We start from the raw sequence: 17,584 nt of genomic DNA on the forward strand, positions 1-17,584 counted from the left end.
AACTATTTTCCCTCTCCTTAGAATGTTATTACATTAGTTTAAAACGTTTTTGTTTAGTCTTTGTTTACAAAAATAGTTACAGGTGTACGTTTCATTTACACACAAATATATAGGCCATAACAGAAACCCGCGAAAACACTGCTCAGTCTAAAATGTCTATATGGTTGTTATTAAAGAAACGTGATAGCCTTTAGCACATGTAATAGATGTTAATGAAAGTGCTTTTATGTTTGACCACAGCACCTGCCCCATGACATTACTTTTTTTTTAGACATGTTAGTATTATTAGTCACTTGTTATCACCCTGCAAGGGTACTACTAAAATTATTACAGTGGTCTAAGTAGGATTTTATCCACGCTAACCCTAATTTCCATATGCAGATCTGTCTCTCGCCATCACACCATTTCTTGCATTCTAATGCATTCACACATCTTTACAAAGTCCCCCCGTTCCGCCACACGCCGTGGATGTGCTCGTTTTGTCGACTTACACTTCGTTATTTCTCCACGTTTGACTGGTCCAGTGAGGAGATGCACGGTATAGATTCAGTGTTTTGCATGCTCTAATTTGCACGTTTTATTACCAGGAGTAAGTGGACACAATAAAAATGGACGCGTCGGGAGATTTGGTCCTTTACGATGCATCGACCTCCCTCCCTGCTTTCAACAGGAGGCAGCCCGTGTGTGTGTGTGAAGGCTCTGTCGCCTGCAAAAGAAAGGTAAATGCTTGCTTTTTTTTCCTGTCACTACACTACAAACCCATTGAATCCTTTCTGTGCACCGTGGTGGTGCATGGAGGGGGTGAGGTCGTTTGAACCTGTTTATCCCCCCCCCCCCCTCGCCTTCTGATGTAGCCTCGTCTCCAGTCTGGATGCACTAGCAGGTTGACTTCAATATGAAACACACCACAATTCAAGACACAGGACTTTAAAATGTCATCACTATTAAGATGTGTTCCAGTCCATTCTCTGAATGCATTCCATGTTTCCTATGTATTATATTATCACAAGACAAGGAAGGGATTGTATGCCTATATTTGATATAGGGAGATTTTATTAGTAAATTACCTGACCTTGTCTATTGGACTACTGTTGCTATCACAAATGTCTGTCACTACTGACAGACTACTGTAGAAGCAATGTTGAAATGTTGCCCCTCTGTAAAATACATTATAGTAAAAGTAATACACGTCACAGTGTTGCCAGATTAGACCTCATTCAGGTTGTTAAAAGGTGGCGCTACACTGTGAATAGAAATGTCTTACCTGGGACAGTAGCAGAAGTGTAAGTAAAATAAAAGTTTACTGTGGCTCTGTTACAGTACATTCAGGTGCCCATAAGGCCTGCCAATTACTCAGCGGTGACATGACAAGGGCCTGGCAAACCTAAATTGAATGCAACCATTGTAAGTGACTTTAATAGTTACCCTTCTGCTTTCTATGGAGCCCTGGAAAAGACTAAGGTGGGGAAAGGTTATTATAAAAGTCAAAAATATCAATGAGTACTTCAACAAACAATCTAGATTGCAAGATAATTAAACAGAGTTGAACAAATGTTTCCATGGGTTTAACATGAATGTAACAATCAGAGGACTGAGTGGCCTCCTAGCCTACCTGAAAACATGTTCCACATGTTCCAAGCCAACTTTGACTTTTATTTACATTTTTATAAAACTACAACTAGCCAGGTGTAGTTTTGTCGAGTGCCGGGCTCTGAAGCCAGTTCGACACCATGGCCACACAGTGACATTTCAACAAGACTTATTGTTCTGTGCGTCACCAATTGTTTACTGATAAGCCATATATGAGACTCTAGAATGGAGTCTGAGTTGAGACTGAGAGATGTCGAAAACCAGATTGTTTCACAAGTAGCCTTGTTAAAAGCTCATTTCAAGTTAGTTTCAAGCTAAAGAGTTGATAGGTTGATAGCCAATAGGTTCAGAGATTGCATTTGGTCTAATGCGTTCCGTCTCTTGTGTTCTTCACACAGACTGTTTACCTGCAATTAACCAGAACCTTTTCAAACTTGACAGGGCAATATTACTCAGACTAAAATTGGAAGCCTGATCCCAATTAATACCAGCATCTTGTTTATAGAGATTATAAAGTCTTAGTTTTAACACACACGCACGCACGCACGCACACACACACACACACACACACACACACACACACACACACACACACACACACACACACACACACACACACACACACACACACACACACACACACACACACACCACACACACACACACACACACCCCCCAATAAGTGCCCCTTTTGCAACTATTTGTTGACCTTATGTAACCTTATTATAAAGCTTTGGTTTAGCTTTGGTTTAGGCCCAAAATACATTTCCTCCTGCTAAATGATGAACCATCCAGATCTCTCAGGTCTTCAGGGACTGGTCAGCTTTCTGTCCCTAGAGTCAGAACTAAACATGGAAAAGCAGCATTTAGTTATTACGGCCCGTACACACAGCAGCTTTTGGCGATTTGTCCACCGCTTCCAGCGCGTCTCCGCCCATTGACTTTGAATGGGGATGACGTCACTTTCCCTCGCTTGTCGCCGAACTGCATTGTGGGGGGGCGAGGCGAAGATTTCCAGGATTTCCAGGATGTTCAGGATTCCAAAGTTGAACAATGTTCAACTTTTGAGGCTGAGCTGGAAGCGACAGCCAATCAGATCCGTTTATGCAAATCTGACAGTTCAAGCGCTAGCCAATCAAACCGCGTGCAAGCTGGGAGAACCAGACCGCAGTTCATTTCTATATTCCACAAAAATGGAGGAGAAGTTAGTTTTTGCGGTAGCAAATCACCCGGTTCTTTATGACCAGTCCCTATTTACTTACCGGGATACAAACCGGAGGAACCAGGCATGGAGGGAGGTGGCAGAGACAGTGGGTGAAACTGGTAGGTTTTCGCTTGTTTGCGGATTTTATATCCAGTTTACTTCGTTGCTAGTTTACTTCGTTGCTAGCAAGCATAGACAGTATCATTAGCCAGCATGGAATGTAGCATACAATAGCACCATAAACATTAATCTCATAAATGTTAAAAATGTTAAAAAAAAGAAATAGTGGAGAAGAACCGGGGTTTTTTGCTTTGTATGTCGGGGGCGGGAGATTCATGTGATTGGTTGTTGGTCGCGAAATCCCCAAGCTTTCAGACACGCCCAGCTCCAAGATTTTCAAGATTTTTGAAAAGCTGCTGTGTGGACGTACCGTTATGCTCCAAATATCTGGAACAAACTCCCAGAAAACTGCAGGTCCGCTAAAACTTTGACTACTTTTAAATCCAGACTAAAGACTTTTCTTTTTGCCGCTGCTTTTAATTGAACTATTCATCTTAAACTGCACTGTAACTTTTATCCATGTATTTTTTCTTTTAATGTTTATGTTATTATCTTTTAAATGCCATTTTCTTAATATCTTTCGTTTTTTGTAAAGCACTTTGAATTGCCTTGTGTTGAAAGGTGCTATATAAATAAACTTGCCTTGCATTGCCTTATGTAATTCTGTCTGAAAATTGCAACTAGGGACAATATATGGTGAATGCATGCATGTTCTTTCTATAGGACACTTCAGATTTAGATACTATATTCCTGTCTGCGACGTTAACATTACTGTGGCAAATAAAAGGCCCGTCCACACAGCGGCGTGCGTTGAAGCTTCCAACGCTTCTGCCCATTCACTTTGAATGGGGTGACGTCACTTTTAGCCGAACTGCATTTTGGGAAGCGACGTGGAGCGTTGCTGCTGTAGCTGGCGTAGCTGGCGTCAAAAGTTGAGCAATGTTCAACTTTTGACGCCTCGACGGAGGCGTCAGCCAATGATATCCGTTTATGCAAATCTGCCAGTACAAGTGCTAGCCAATCAAACCGCGTGTATGCTGGGAGAGACTACGCAGGTCATTTCCTCATATTCAAAAAAATGGAGGGAAAATTCATTATAGCGGTAGTGAATCACCCGGTGCTGTATGATCAGTCTCTGTTGATCTACCGGGATACAAACCGGAGGAGCAAGGCATGGAGGGAGGTGGCAGAGACAGTGGGTGAAACTGGTAGGTTTTCGCTTGTTTGGGGATTTTATATCCAGTTTACTTCGTTTTAACATTGCTATTGCTTTGTATGTCGGGGGCGGGAGATTAATGTGATTGGTTGTTGGTCGCGTTGCTCGCAAAAAATCCCCAAGCTTCAGATACGCCCACCTCCAAGCGTCAACGCACGCTGCTGTGTGGACGCTCTAGAGCAGTGGTTCTCAAATGGGGGTACGCGGACCCCTAGGGGTACGTTGGAGTACTGCAGGGGGTACGTGAGATTTATTTTATGTTAATGAAAAAAAAAACATTTTTTAATTTAATTTAATTTATTCTACTAAAATCATACAAAAACGTATAATTCATACACACATGCATTTACACAAACTACTAATAGTAGTTTAACTACTTTATTCAAAGGTTTACAGTAATTCTGGATAATAAAATGGGAAAAATAAACGGGGTGCTCTCTTTTCCTCTCCCTCTCCTGACAGCCCGTCAGTCTCGTGCAGCTCGCTGAACCTGTAATAAGTGACCCGACTGTAAATAATAAATATATTTATAACTAGTTTAGCTAGTTCCAGAGTAGATAAACTAGCTAAGTGTGTTAGGTCTAACTCTAAGTGTATTTTTGCTCGGCTCAACGGTCCGTCACAGCGGCGGAGCTGTGATCATGCAGAGCTGCGTGTTCTCAGTCAGCAGCAGCTGATCGGATCTCTGATCTCTCTCTCGCGTCCGGTTAGACTTCACTCGCGTCTAAGTCCAAATCTATCAGATCTAGCTAGTTCTAGTTAATTATAAAACTGCCTGCTTATCAAAGGACACCTAAACAATAAGCGTTGCTTGGCAACGGCGTGTGGCCGCAAAGTATAGCGCAGCATTATGCATATGTTTATATGAGGGGTCAAAATCCCATGCTCATAAAATGCTACTATATTTGTTCTCTTCATTCCCCACGCCCCAAAATAAATAAATAAATATACCAATTTTAGGAAAAGTAACAAAGTTTTAGCAGTGTGGGTTTTATATGAACAGAGTTACACATATTTCAAAACGCGAAGTGTAACTGCAGGTGCCTCCCTGTCAGAATGACAAAGATCCTCAGTGAAGCTCAAGCCCATGTTTCTCACTAAATTGTAAGTACAATTTATTAAAAAGATCAGTTCAATGCAACTAATGTCGTCTTAGTGTTATTGCATGATGTTAAAATTGGTTTGCCATGAATTTAGTGATGGATTGTAAACATTTGAAGTGTAGCATTTAAGTGCTTCTCAGTTAGAAGGTTGATGTTTTAATAAATCAGACACTGATGGTGCAGCGCTGCACTGTACCTCTTTATATAGGCTTTTTTTCCTTAACAAATAGTTTTTGCGCTGATCAGGGGGTACTTAGCTGAATTTTTTTTCAAACGGGGTACATGAGTGAAAAAAGTTTGAGAACCACTGCTCTAGAGAATTGCAGGACGGCGACAAAAATGATAAAATGCACCGCTTAATGTCGCTGTTTGTAGGAAAGATGACACTTAATATCTCCTCAACTCTATACAAACACTTTTTGCAAACAAAAATATATATAAAAAAATATTTGATGTGCAATCAATATAATGAACAAACAGCATAAAAGTAACCCCATGCCTGAAGATTTGTATTACTTTGATCTTGGTAGTGGTAATTATCTTTTGTCAGAATAAACACGGTATAACAATATCAACATATTGCTTTCACTGTGTTTATTGTCCTGATGGACCAGCCAAAGACGTATGCCGTGCCCTCCTGGGACAATAAAGTTCCATACTGCTCTATTGGGAATGATTACTTGGACTCCAGTGAAATTATCTTTACTGCTTACCCCAAGGCCGTAACCATGGAGTCAACATTGGGGGGGACCAAAAATTTGAATACTAATTTCCTGCCATTCTAAAGGAAAATATATAAAAATTCACTAACACATGGGATACTTTAAAACCTGTCAAACCGTGGGGGGCAAAAAACAACACGAAACTGTTATTCACGAAACTGTATCAGAACTACAAGTTATTTACACAAAGAAGCTAAACCGGAGGGTTCATTAACAATACCATTACGAAATAAAATAATATAGTTTAGGGCTAACTAGAAAAAGATACCAGAACTGATGGAGGGCAAATTAAAACAGGACTGACCTGCTTGGAGCATCAACGCTAACTGAAGCTGGACTCGGACGTGCGACAGCGAAATACACCCCCCGTGTACAAAATAAAGGTATGCATAAATAAACAAAGGCGGAACCAATTTACAGATGAAAAGAATATATCATTTTGGTGAAAAAAATAAAAATGTTCAAGTATACAAATAACCAAAATAAAAAAGTTATAGAATAGCAATTTTATTTAATTTTTTTTATATCAGTTAGGCCAGGGGTCTGCAACCTTTTTGACCAAAAGAGCCATTTTGCTCCTTTTTCCAAACATTTTTTTGTCTGGAGCCGCAAAACATATTTCATAGCTTGATAACTTATAAAGTTGTATTTATTGTTATATCAGACAAAAACTACAGTTTTTTTGCATTTATTAGGATATTTATTACATTATATAAAACTGTTAACCTCTAATAAGAAACAAAGAACTCCTATAAGGAGAATTACAAATAATACACAGGCCTACTTTAAAATAAATTAAACACACACTTCTGCACATTTGAAGGAAACAAAATATAATTAAAATGGGCCCACTTTGAAATAAATAAAATATATAGCTGCACCCTAAAAAGAGTTAAAGGTAGAGTAGGTAAGAATGGGGAAACCAGCTCAAGCAGTGGCGTTGCGCAATATTTCGGGGCTCCCCCGCAGGTCGGACCATGGGGCCCCGCCCCCTCCCCTAAATCAATAATAGAGTGACATGGGATAGACATCCCGGCCACTTTTTTAAATGTTTATTTTTTCAGGCATCTTTTGTAAACAGTAGGCCTATAGGTCAGTAGGAACTTTCTGTATAAAGATACATCTGATTTAAACAGTATAGGGTCAGTAGGAACTGTATAATAATATACATCTGATTTAAACATCATTGACAAATACAAACAAGTGGCTGTGTATTTTTTGTAACATGAAGGTATATTGTAGAACGTTATAGCCTATCATCATTGGAGTTCACACAACGGAACGGTTCACATATATATAACATTCTGTATAAAAGAAAAGTAGCCTACAAATAAAACACATCCTATAGGCTACATAGAGGATGCAATCAGGAGCTGCTTTGTAGGCCTATTATTTTATACGAGCGCGTCTCCTGGCATTCTTCTGCGCAAAGTCCTGTATAACAGTCTTTAAATCTATACTGCGCGCGCGTCGGCTCTCAATACTAAGGACTGCTAACCCAGACAGTCTCTCTTGCGACATTGTGCTCCTCAAATATGTCTTTATTAATTTAAGTTTTGAGAAAGATCTCTCAGCACTGGCAACAGTCACGGATATAGTTAAAAACAATTTCAGTGCTGTGGCAACATCGGGGATACTTGGGAAAATGGACTGATTTTCAATGAGCAGGGTTTGTGCAAGGTCTTTGATTGTTCCACGCTCAATTTTCTTTATAGTAGGCCTAAGAGCATTACGGAGGGACAGGATCTGGAAAGGAAACTCGGCTGACAGGTCGTCTTTATACTGGCCTGATAAAGCACTTGCGGACTCAGACAGATCCTTGTCTGTTGCGCGCAAAAGTTCGCGGGGAAGCAGAAAAGAAAATCGCTGTGCAACTTCGCTCATTCCAACAAATCGATTTTTGAGTTGGGCAACGACAATATCGATATTTGCGTAAAATACCGCCACTCTAAAATGCTCCCCTGGGTCTTGGAGCCGCTGGTCATCGCAAAGCTCTGAAAAGTGCCTCTTTGTGCGTCTTGCGCGTCTGTCTTTGAAGAGACTGTGGACACCCCATGAGGATGCCAGGTCTTGCGCGTGCGCTTTTAAGCCATCAAACTCTCCTCAGAGTTGGGCAAGTGTATCGGTTGCGTTACCAAGCATTGCTGTCGCCTGTAAGAGGTCCACGTCTTTGCGCTGGAGAGCTTGGGACACAATGTTGACTGTTTCAAGGACCTTGCCCTGTATTACAGTCATTACAACAAACTCAAAGCTCTCCATGGCCTTTTTCAAGCCAGTCGCCTCGGCACGTTCCTCGCTTTTTTTGGAGAGCAAGTCTATCTTAGTTAGCGCTTGCATAATGTCAGCATAACGGAACCGCAATGATTGGACGGCGTCTTGTCTTGATGCCCATCGTGTCGGGCATAGTCTCTTCAGTGTAGGCTGGCCAGCCTTGGGCACTGAGAGGTGTGTTTCCAAAAGCTCCCATCGTTTGATGCTTCCACTAAAGAATACATATAGCCTTTCAACAGTGTCGTAGAAGTCTTTTATCTCAGGTATATTTTGGCATGCATCATTGAGTACAAGGTTTAAATTGTGCGCAGCACAATGAATGTACACTGCGTTGGGCTCTTTATCCCTTATGCGTTTTTGTACACCGGAGTAGACGCCACTCATATTGCTAGCCCCGTCATATCCTTGTCCGCGGCACTTCCCAATTAGTATCCCCTTTCTCTCCATCGATTCGAGAATTTCTCTCTCTAGACCTGCAGCAGTTTGGTCTGTGACTGCATGGAAGCCCAAAAAACTTTCGTTTATTTTCACCTCTGTAGGGTTTCCATTTTCATCATTTGCTATAGTAACATATCTGAACACTTGACTCAGTTGGTCTACTTTGAAATGTCCTGGGTAGTATCCATTATAATCGAATAGAATTCTGCATTCTGTATGTCTGTAATGATTGTGTCCTGCACTTTTTTCGATAGCAATGATAGCAGTGCACCTTCTTTTTACTTTCAATAAGCCTTTGCAGAACTGGATCATAACGTGCCATAAGTTCTATGGTAGATAAGAAATTACCATTATCTATATCACCTATTTTCTCTCTGTGACCCCGGAAAGCAGAGTTGCGAGAGGCCAGTGTTAGTGTAACATCAGTTATTCTGGTTAGGACCTCGGTCCAAAACCCCACCTCTCTCTTAAACTCAGATGATATTTGCACGTCAATGGTCAGATTATTTTTCCACGTATCATACACGACACATGCTGCCAAATGAGAGCGAGATAATTCGTGTTCCTTAATCTTTTTAGAGAGACCCTGCCAATCATTTATTCCTATTCTCCACGCTTGGTGGAGGTGATGGGCAGACGGTCTGTCACCGAACAGCCAGCACTGCTCACAGTACACCCGGTCCATAGATGGCGAGTAACATAGCCACTTGCGCGGAATTCTACATCCAATTTTGGAGGTTTTGTTATAGAACTCTTTTGAAAAGCACCTTCCCTTCCCATCCCTTTTGAATGGCCCTTCAGGCTTGCATGGCCCGTTATTCAGAATGTACCGTTTAACATCATCGTCTTCTAAATCTACAGGAAATTTCCCCCTATCAGTAGGGTATTCAGTCACAGAGTTGTCGCTGGCCAACGTGTCCCTGGGGTGGGTGGGAGCTGCTGTCACTGTCGGGGCACGGATAGCTGGCTGGGCAACCTTGGCTATGTCTGAACTGGCCTCGGAGGGGCACAGCTGACTTCTTGCTGACCTGCAAAAAGGAACGGATTATATTCCAATTCCAATGTAACCTGTAGCATACTGACTCGTACTGTTTATGGCGATTGGCGAATAAAACTTTCTATTATTCTAACCTGTCTCGAAGCGTGAGGCACGACTAGCTGGCTCGGCTGTAACGGGGCTGCTGGGCTGTCTGCCTGGACTCGGAGCTGACGGCCGGGGGCCGGGGGGGGGGGTTGCTAGCGGTCTATCTGCAGTAACGTTAGAGTCTACCTTTGCTGCCTGCCGGAACAATTACGTTATTTTAGGTAGTTTTGCCCTCTCCTGTTCGGCTTTCGCTCTCATTTTGCTTTTCTGAGCACCGCTTAGGTAGTGGCGCTTCATTTTTCATGTTTACCGGCAACGCAACTAATGAACGTTATTTATATGAGCAATGCTTCCCGCTTTGTTTTGAACGCTGCCCAGCCTGCCAATGAACATTAGTTATCAGCCGGCTAGCCCTATCGCAGGTGAGCAAATAATTATAATGATACACTGTTGTACTACTACAGGCAGCGTACACATGACGTAGCAACATAGAAGGGAGGGGGGGGCCCCGCCCTCTGCGCCCTGTTCCCGCGTTACGAACTCTAAGAGGATAGCCTACAGGGGGGGCGGGGCCCCCTAAGCTCCCGGGCTCCCCTGCACCGCGGGGGGTGCGGGGGCCTCCGCTACGCCACTGAGCTCAAGTGCGCTAGAATTTGAAAGTACACAACCGGAAAAAATATGCCTCTTCCTTCAGACTTCCTTACAGAGCCCCTCCTCCAAAACACACGAACGCGCACATGACCAATCAGGGCACGAGATAAGTTTGTGCACAGATGGAAGGCTGACAGGCAGGTAGGCCATCCAGTTACTTTAGCTGGGCCGGCTAAAATGATTGGTCGTGCTTTTTACAGCGCTACGGCTTCCAGAGATAAAAATGTTTATGTATTTTTTGTCAAGCATTTAATGTATTCATTGCTATCGGGACGTTAAGAGCATTCCATGGAATATAACAAAAAGTGTTTTCTGAAATAAATTACATACCCCATTGAATTATGACTGAAGATCGTCAGCTGTCTTCCTCTCCCGTGTTGTTCCTCGATACGTAAAGGCTGCAGCACCTTTGACAACTTCTCTCTACATATCAAACATACCGGTAAACCAGCATCGTTTGCTGTGAAAGCAGATAACTCTGTCCACGCAGAATTAAATCCTGTGTTCCTCCGGTACTTTTCTTTGATTTATCCATAGTTCGCTCATCGAGCCGGGGGTCAGGTTATTCGCCTCCAAGAAAAGGCGCTAGCGCGGGACCGTAGCAGGATGTGACGCATATTTTAGTTGACCTAATTAAAACCGTTTTGTTTTTTATTTATGTGTCATAGTATCACCTCAAAATACAAGATACGAAACATTTTCAACCATGCAAGAAAATATAAATAGTCCTACAAATACTTTTATTTTATTTCCTTCTTATTTTTGTCTAAGCTCAAGGGAGCCAGAGCAGAGGGCTTAAAGGGCCGCATGCGGCTCGAGGGACGCGGGTTGCCGACCCCTGAGTTAGGCTATATATTATTGGGGGGGACATTTTGAGCGTATCTGAATATTGGGGGGGATGTGTCCCCCACCAATGTATATGGTGAATTCGGCCCTGGCTTACCCCTTGTTGCCCTCTGAGCAGTAATGCATGATATTTTACTGTTGTCAGACTCTTAAAATAGTTTGACCTCAAAACAGCCGTCTATAAGTTTGGTTAGAGTAAAAATCGGGACATTGTAAAATAATGTTATCCTACGACCAGAGGTTTGACCTCTGGAAATCCTGTACATACAATTCCACCATTAACACCATCTCTTTAAAGAGTATAGTCAGAGGCTTGTAATGACTTTGCATAATGACTTACATTCTCTTTTTTCATTGGGTCTGCTTTCTAAAAGATCTCTGCATTGTACAGAGGGAGAGCTAGTCTCTTTTATCTCCAGAAAAAAACCCTTGTGGCTACAGTTTGATCAATTAAACTCCTGAAAGCCCCCCCCCCCCCTCCTCCTTTCATTCATCTGCCTGGGAGGAATATAAAGTTATCAGTCTTCCCGAGCGATATGAGGACGGAAATAAGTAGTTTGTCTATAAAAATGTCCAGGTACTTTATCAGCGTCCCAGAAGGCCCCGAGGCCCTGACACTGTTCAATGTGGCTCTGCTGTACTCATGCGCTCACCCTTTGCTCCCTCCCTCTCTGACTGTCTACTCCATCTCTGCCTGAGGCCCCACTCCTCGCTGGTTGGGGTGCACGCCGCCGGCCCTGCACCTCCAGTGGGATTGACTAGGACCCGAGCCCCAAGTGAGGTTATCGATTTCAATCAGCGGCTTGGGAGATTGGAGCTGAAGGATGCTGTAGACTTTAAACGGTGGTCAGAAGCACTCCTTGATGTTTGGGGGGGGAAATGCTGCAGGAGGAGGCACTTTGCTTTTGAAGAGAAGTCAGATAAACATACAAACAGAATTAAATGGATTGAGAGATCTCAATCTTCCAGTTTGGAGTTCCAATGTGTGTTAGTGGGAGTGAAATTGCAGAATTTGTTCCAAAAAGTACAGAGATTACAGGCAATAGATTCCATTTGAACAATGATGTAAGGCTGCAACTAGCAATTGTATTCATTATTAATTATGTTAAGATTACTTTCTCAATTAATTTTGATTATTTTTTGGGGGTTTATTTGTCTCATACGGTTGTGCCCGGTTTCTGTTGTGATTGGTCATCAGCTTGGAAATGTGTCTGTAAAGTGTGAGTGTTACATAGCAATGTCATTATGTTATGGAAGTAAACAAAGGAGTCCATTGGAGTCAGTGGGAGAGAAACTCCCTCTGACGTCAATGTTTAGCCTTTGACGACCATTTGCATGCACACAAACCTATAAAACACACTACAAGAAAGGGAAAACCAAAAACTAGCATAATAGGGTGACTTGAAATGTCATGGAGACTGAATTGGCAGATTTGAAAAACTGGAACATCAAAATGTTAGCACTTTGCTTCAAACGTTAATTAACAATCCATCAAAGATCAATAGATTCAATTGTAACAATGATGTACTTTTGCAGCTAACAATTGCTTAAATTATTTATTAATCAGTTGATTATCTTCATAATAATTGATTTTTTTTTTTTTTGGTGTGAAAATGTCAGAAATAAGTAAAAAAATGTCCAACACTATTTACAGAAGCTCAAGTTTCCCGCCAACATTCTAAAACCCTAAAATCGTTAGTTGAACATCTTGAGGACTCACACAAAAACCGCACAATTATGAAGATGAAACATCATTTTTTTTTAGCACTTTCACTTTAACTTAAACTCCTGTCAAAAAAAGATGGAATGGTTGTCCATGACATTTTTGCCAAATAGCTACTAAGAAATTCAGCCTTTTGTTGTTTAAGAGCTATGTGTGTATTTGGAAAGAAACTTACTAACAAGTTATAAAATCACTTTTCTAATAACTTTATGTATAAACTCACTTGTATTAAATATACAAATATATTGACAATATTCGTGGATCAGCAGTAAATGTAATCTGTGGGAAGGAGTGGGAGTGTAAGCAATTAATGTTCTTCAATAATGCATTCATCCTATGGTCTGAGTGTTTTTTTTCTTCTTGTCAAGTAGTCACTGAGAAGAGAGGTGACAACCTGTCATTCTATCACAGTTCACAGGAAAGCGCAGGCATAGAAAAGCCTGATAAAGTTCCTGTTTTGCTTAAAGAGGGAAGTTAGTTCACACAATGAGAGCGCCGCTGCCTTTCTGCTCTCAGAAGCATTTGCATCAAGGCCAGGAGATTAAACGTGTGGGTTGGGAACTGGAGAGAGTGCGTTGTCTAGCTCGGGGCCCCCCGATGCCAGAGTTCTAGCTTTCATCGCACTGGGTGAAAGATTTCTCCTGGACGCTTCACTCCGGCTACAGGTGGGTGGTGCGCATGATGTAGGTGGCAGCCGCTGTGGATTTTGTGCAAGAGTACAGAGGAGGTGGCTGTGGGCAAATTGCTTCACAATTGCCAACGCAGAGATGCTGAATCCCACACTCTTTAAACTCATGTGTGTAGTTAGATGGGATTTGGAGTGTTGTGTTAAGGTTTAAAATCGTAGGTGTTTGTGTTTTTTTAATGTGGATATTAATAATGTCAGTTTTTAAACTTTATTTTAGGGAGAGAGCATCCAGTGGGATTCTGGAAAGTTTTGTTTATAAGTTTAGAACTGAAAAATGTAAAAGAGTAAATATTTGTTTGTCTTTTCGGTCTGGGTCCAGGTTATCAAATATGAGGATGTGATGCTTTTCATAATCATTTATGATACATACACTTATTATATTTGTGTTTTTGAGTGTAGATAGGACAACATTTGCAATATGAATATGTCATGTTGGGCATTTTTCACAATTTCTACTTTTAAAAATAATGAATGGAAAATGGAATAGTCATGAGTTTCACCCTTACCGTCATGCTTTCTTGATACTATGTTTGATGATATCAATATATGATTTACTGTAATAACTATACAGTGTTATTATAGGCTTTCAATGAATGGTGCAGGAATGAGCTCAAACATTTCGGTTAAAAAAAGGTTAAAGAGTTGTTCCACAACATCAAATACCCAATAAATATGTCATTAGCCAAATCGTAAATGTCTGAATCTTTTATGTGTCATTTAAACACAGCAGTTGCTAATAAGTTACCTAATGAAACTACTAAACATCATCAACCTGAAGTGGAGATGATTCTGCTGAACAAAACAAGTATCATAAACGTTAATTTACCACATACAGTATCTTGTTTTCTGCAATTTTTGGAAATCCAATGGAAAAATCCCAATCCTTTTTGCTGAGGGATCCGTTGTAATTCAGATTACTTTATTGTCAATCAAATCTATGTGAAATGGAATTGTGTCTTTGGCACTGGCAAATAAAGCAACACTCACCATACACAGAACAACACACAATTTATACACACACAAATAGGGAAATTACCTAAAGTGACAAAGTGGCTTGTCTTAATACAATTACTGAGGGTTTTGTTTTTCGAATGGCTTATGTCCATTCAAATATCAGTTGTATTTAAAATAAATCATTTACTATACAGTACATTCAGATTAGATGATGGTGTTGGTGTCAGAATGTCCTAAGAAGGATCCTTTAGGCTTGAAAAGGGGGCTTAAGTTTGAGTCAAGTTATTTAAACGGACTGTTATTTAGGAGAGTCACAGCCGATGGAATAAAGGACTTCTTTTTTCTGGCCATGCTAACATCAAGGTTGGCTTGAATAAATACTTCATCACGGCACCACTTCTAAACTGGTTTTACTTCTAGGAACACACTCTAATATCATTTATAAAGAAGTAATGTGGGTTAAGACTGTCCTAAAATATACATTATGGACTTGCATTTAAGTAAAATGTTGCATTTTCTACAACTATTTGGTAACTAATCAGTCCTTCTTTTGTACAGGCTCCATGTTCAGTGCAGTTGTGCTGGTGCTTGTCTGCCTGATGCAGATGAAGCTAGTGACCACAGAGGGGCATAGTGGGACCAACCGCCACGTCTTCTATGCGGTGCAAATGGACAGAGGCATCAGAGCCGCCAGAGCTCTGGCTGAGCAGCACACACTGGAGTTCATACAGCAGGTCAGTGCATGTTTAAAAGCCCCTTGTTGTTGCCTCCGCATATATAGGCCTGGATCTTACATTTCCCTGTTACTGAGTTTTTTTTTCAAGAGCTTCCAAAGTGCTGACTTCTGTTTCCTATTTGAGGGATATCTGACTTTCATCAAATTACAGCAGCCTTTCTGAATATTTCATATCTGATCAAAGGCACTAGAGTCTACACACAGTGACACACATATAAAGACACATACATGCACATACACACTCCTATCTAACCAGTTCACGCCTGTGAGAAACTCCAATATGTGGAATAGGCTCCAGTTGAATGTCTTCAGAGATGATTGGGTCTTTACCTATTTGCCTGAGTTTTAATCTGTCATAGTGAAATCTTTCCATTTGTCAGAAGACTACATGTGATTTATCCACATCAATACTTTAAAGGTTACTTTGGGTGTTGAGTCTGAAATGGTGTCAGCTCCCTTAAAAAAAGAAATTCTCTGCTGCAGGAAAAGAATGTATAAAAGGCTCTGAGCGGGTCTTGGATAGCTGGAATACTGTATTTCTTTTGTAAGGGCGAGTTCAAAGAGGCTGTTCAAGGGCATAACATATTTTGAAAGGAACTTTTTCTGACTGTCTGAATATCCCACATTACGTCACACCTACAGTCTCCAAGAGTCCCCTTAAAAGAATTTAGCATCACTTAAGCATGTTTAAAAGAATGAACTTTGGGAGCAGGTGCTTGTTCCTCCATCAATAAAAGAACAGTCTGATTGGAGTTATTGATGAGTGATACTGAAAGAGTGTGTGTATGCGTTTTGGCATTATTGATAAGAGTTAGGGGAGTAGGGGACCGTGTCTGCTGGCCCGGTGTGAGGCCGTGTGCAGCGCTGGCCCTGGGGAACGGGGACGCAAGCTCATTTCAACCTTGGCCCCTCTGCTGCCACTGCTGCTGCCTGGATCATGAATAAAACATCTCTGTGACCTTTATCAGGAGTGTATTGGACAGTCCACCCCCGTCTCTGTCTAACTCTCTGCATGTCTCTCTCTCATTGTCCCTCATGTATGCACACAAACACCTCTGCTTCTCCCTGCATTTCTTTCTGCTCTTACACCACTGATAGTCCCTCCATGCCACTTGGAATTACAAAAACACAAGAAAAACGTTTCAGTATAAAAACATATATACACTAACTTTATTTGTGTTAGTAGATTGGTAATAGGGATGCCAGTGATTATTCGATTATTTGAATATTCGTTACAGTCTCCATAATCGAATATTATTTTTAAAATCGATTTTATTTATATATTTTTTTATTATTATTTATGTGTTCTTTTTTCTTTTTCTGGCTTAGTTTCAACCAAAATATAGACTAATGCTAATAATAGTAATAGTATTAATAATTGTAAATGGCCATTGGTCACACCACCAGTTTGTTTTACTGTAAACTTGGAGGAAGCCTGCGTGCAGAGCAGACTGCTGCTGCAGCACGCGACACACCGCCCCCACCCCCCCTCTCCCTCACACGTGCGACTAAAGATGAACAAAGCGGCAGGTAAAAAGAGTTCCTCCTCGTGGAACTACTTCGAACTTACAAGTCCAAAGGAAGTTAAATGCAAGCTCTGCGAAAAGACGTTGGTCTATCACAGCTCAACCTCAACAATGCGTTCGCATTTGAGTGCGAAGCACGCCAAAGAGGTTACAGAGAAAGACGCAGCACAGCCGGCCATTACCAACTTCACTTCAAGGCCACGTCGTTGTGATGACATGCGTGCATGTTTGTTGTTTGTACTGTTAAACATGTTCCAGTAAAGAAAACAACGGAATTCCTTTTGTCGATCGAATAATCGATTATTATTCGCCAGGGCTGCCGAATAATCGATTTTGATCATGGTCAGTTTCTGGCAACCCTAGTTGGTAAATCACAAGTTTTGTCTGCAATATAAGACAACCTCATATGACACATTAACATAACCAGTTACATTTAATCAAACTTACAAAAAGCAGCCCTTAATATGAAAATGTTATTAATGAGCCCTTCAATGCATTTTTATCAAAAAGTATAAAACTGGCCTGTTTACTATGAAGTGCCCTATTCTTATATTTATTCAATGTTTGTAAGGGAGGAGGATTGAAAAGCTGTTTCCATGGTTATTTCAAAAAGAAAAGCACATCTCAAAGATGATATGGACCATATCAATGTTCTGTTGGTTTATATTGTGATGATATGCCTTGTTTAGGCAGTGTTTGAATGCTTAGGAACCGATTGAAATAGTGACACAAACGATCCATGGGCCTTTCAAAAACAAAAGCGTATCTACAA

General features: G+C 41.1%; 1 protein-coding gene across 1 annotated transcript in view; it reads left to right on the forward strand.

Moving 5' to 3' along the window:
• The first annotated feature begins 451 nt into the window (after nucleotides 1–451).
• LOC117555251 (proprotein convertase subtilisin/kexin type 4-like) overlaps nucleotides 452–17,584 on the forward strand; it is a 241,658-nt gene continuing 224,525 nt past the window's right edge. The window contains 2 exon segments of the mRNA XM_034230095.1: nucleotides 452–719; nucleotides 15,109–15,284. Of these exon segments, the coding sequence (XP_034085986.1) occupies nucleotides 15,114–15,284 (171 nt within the window). The 5' untranslated portion in view covers nucleotides 452–719; nucleotides 15,109–15,113.

This window comes from Gymnodraco acuticeps, unplaced genomic scaffold (genome assembly GCF_902827175.1).
Source record: "Gymnodraco acuticeps unplaced genomic scaffold, fGymAcu1.1, whole genome shotgun sequence".
NCBI classification, from domain to species: domain Eukaryota; kingdom Metazoa; phylum Chordata; class Actinopteri; order Perciformes; family Bathydraconidae; genus Gymnodraco; species Gymnodraco acuticeps.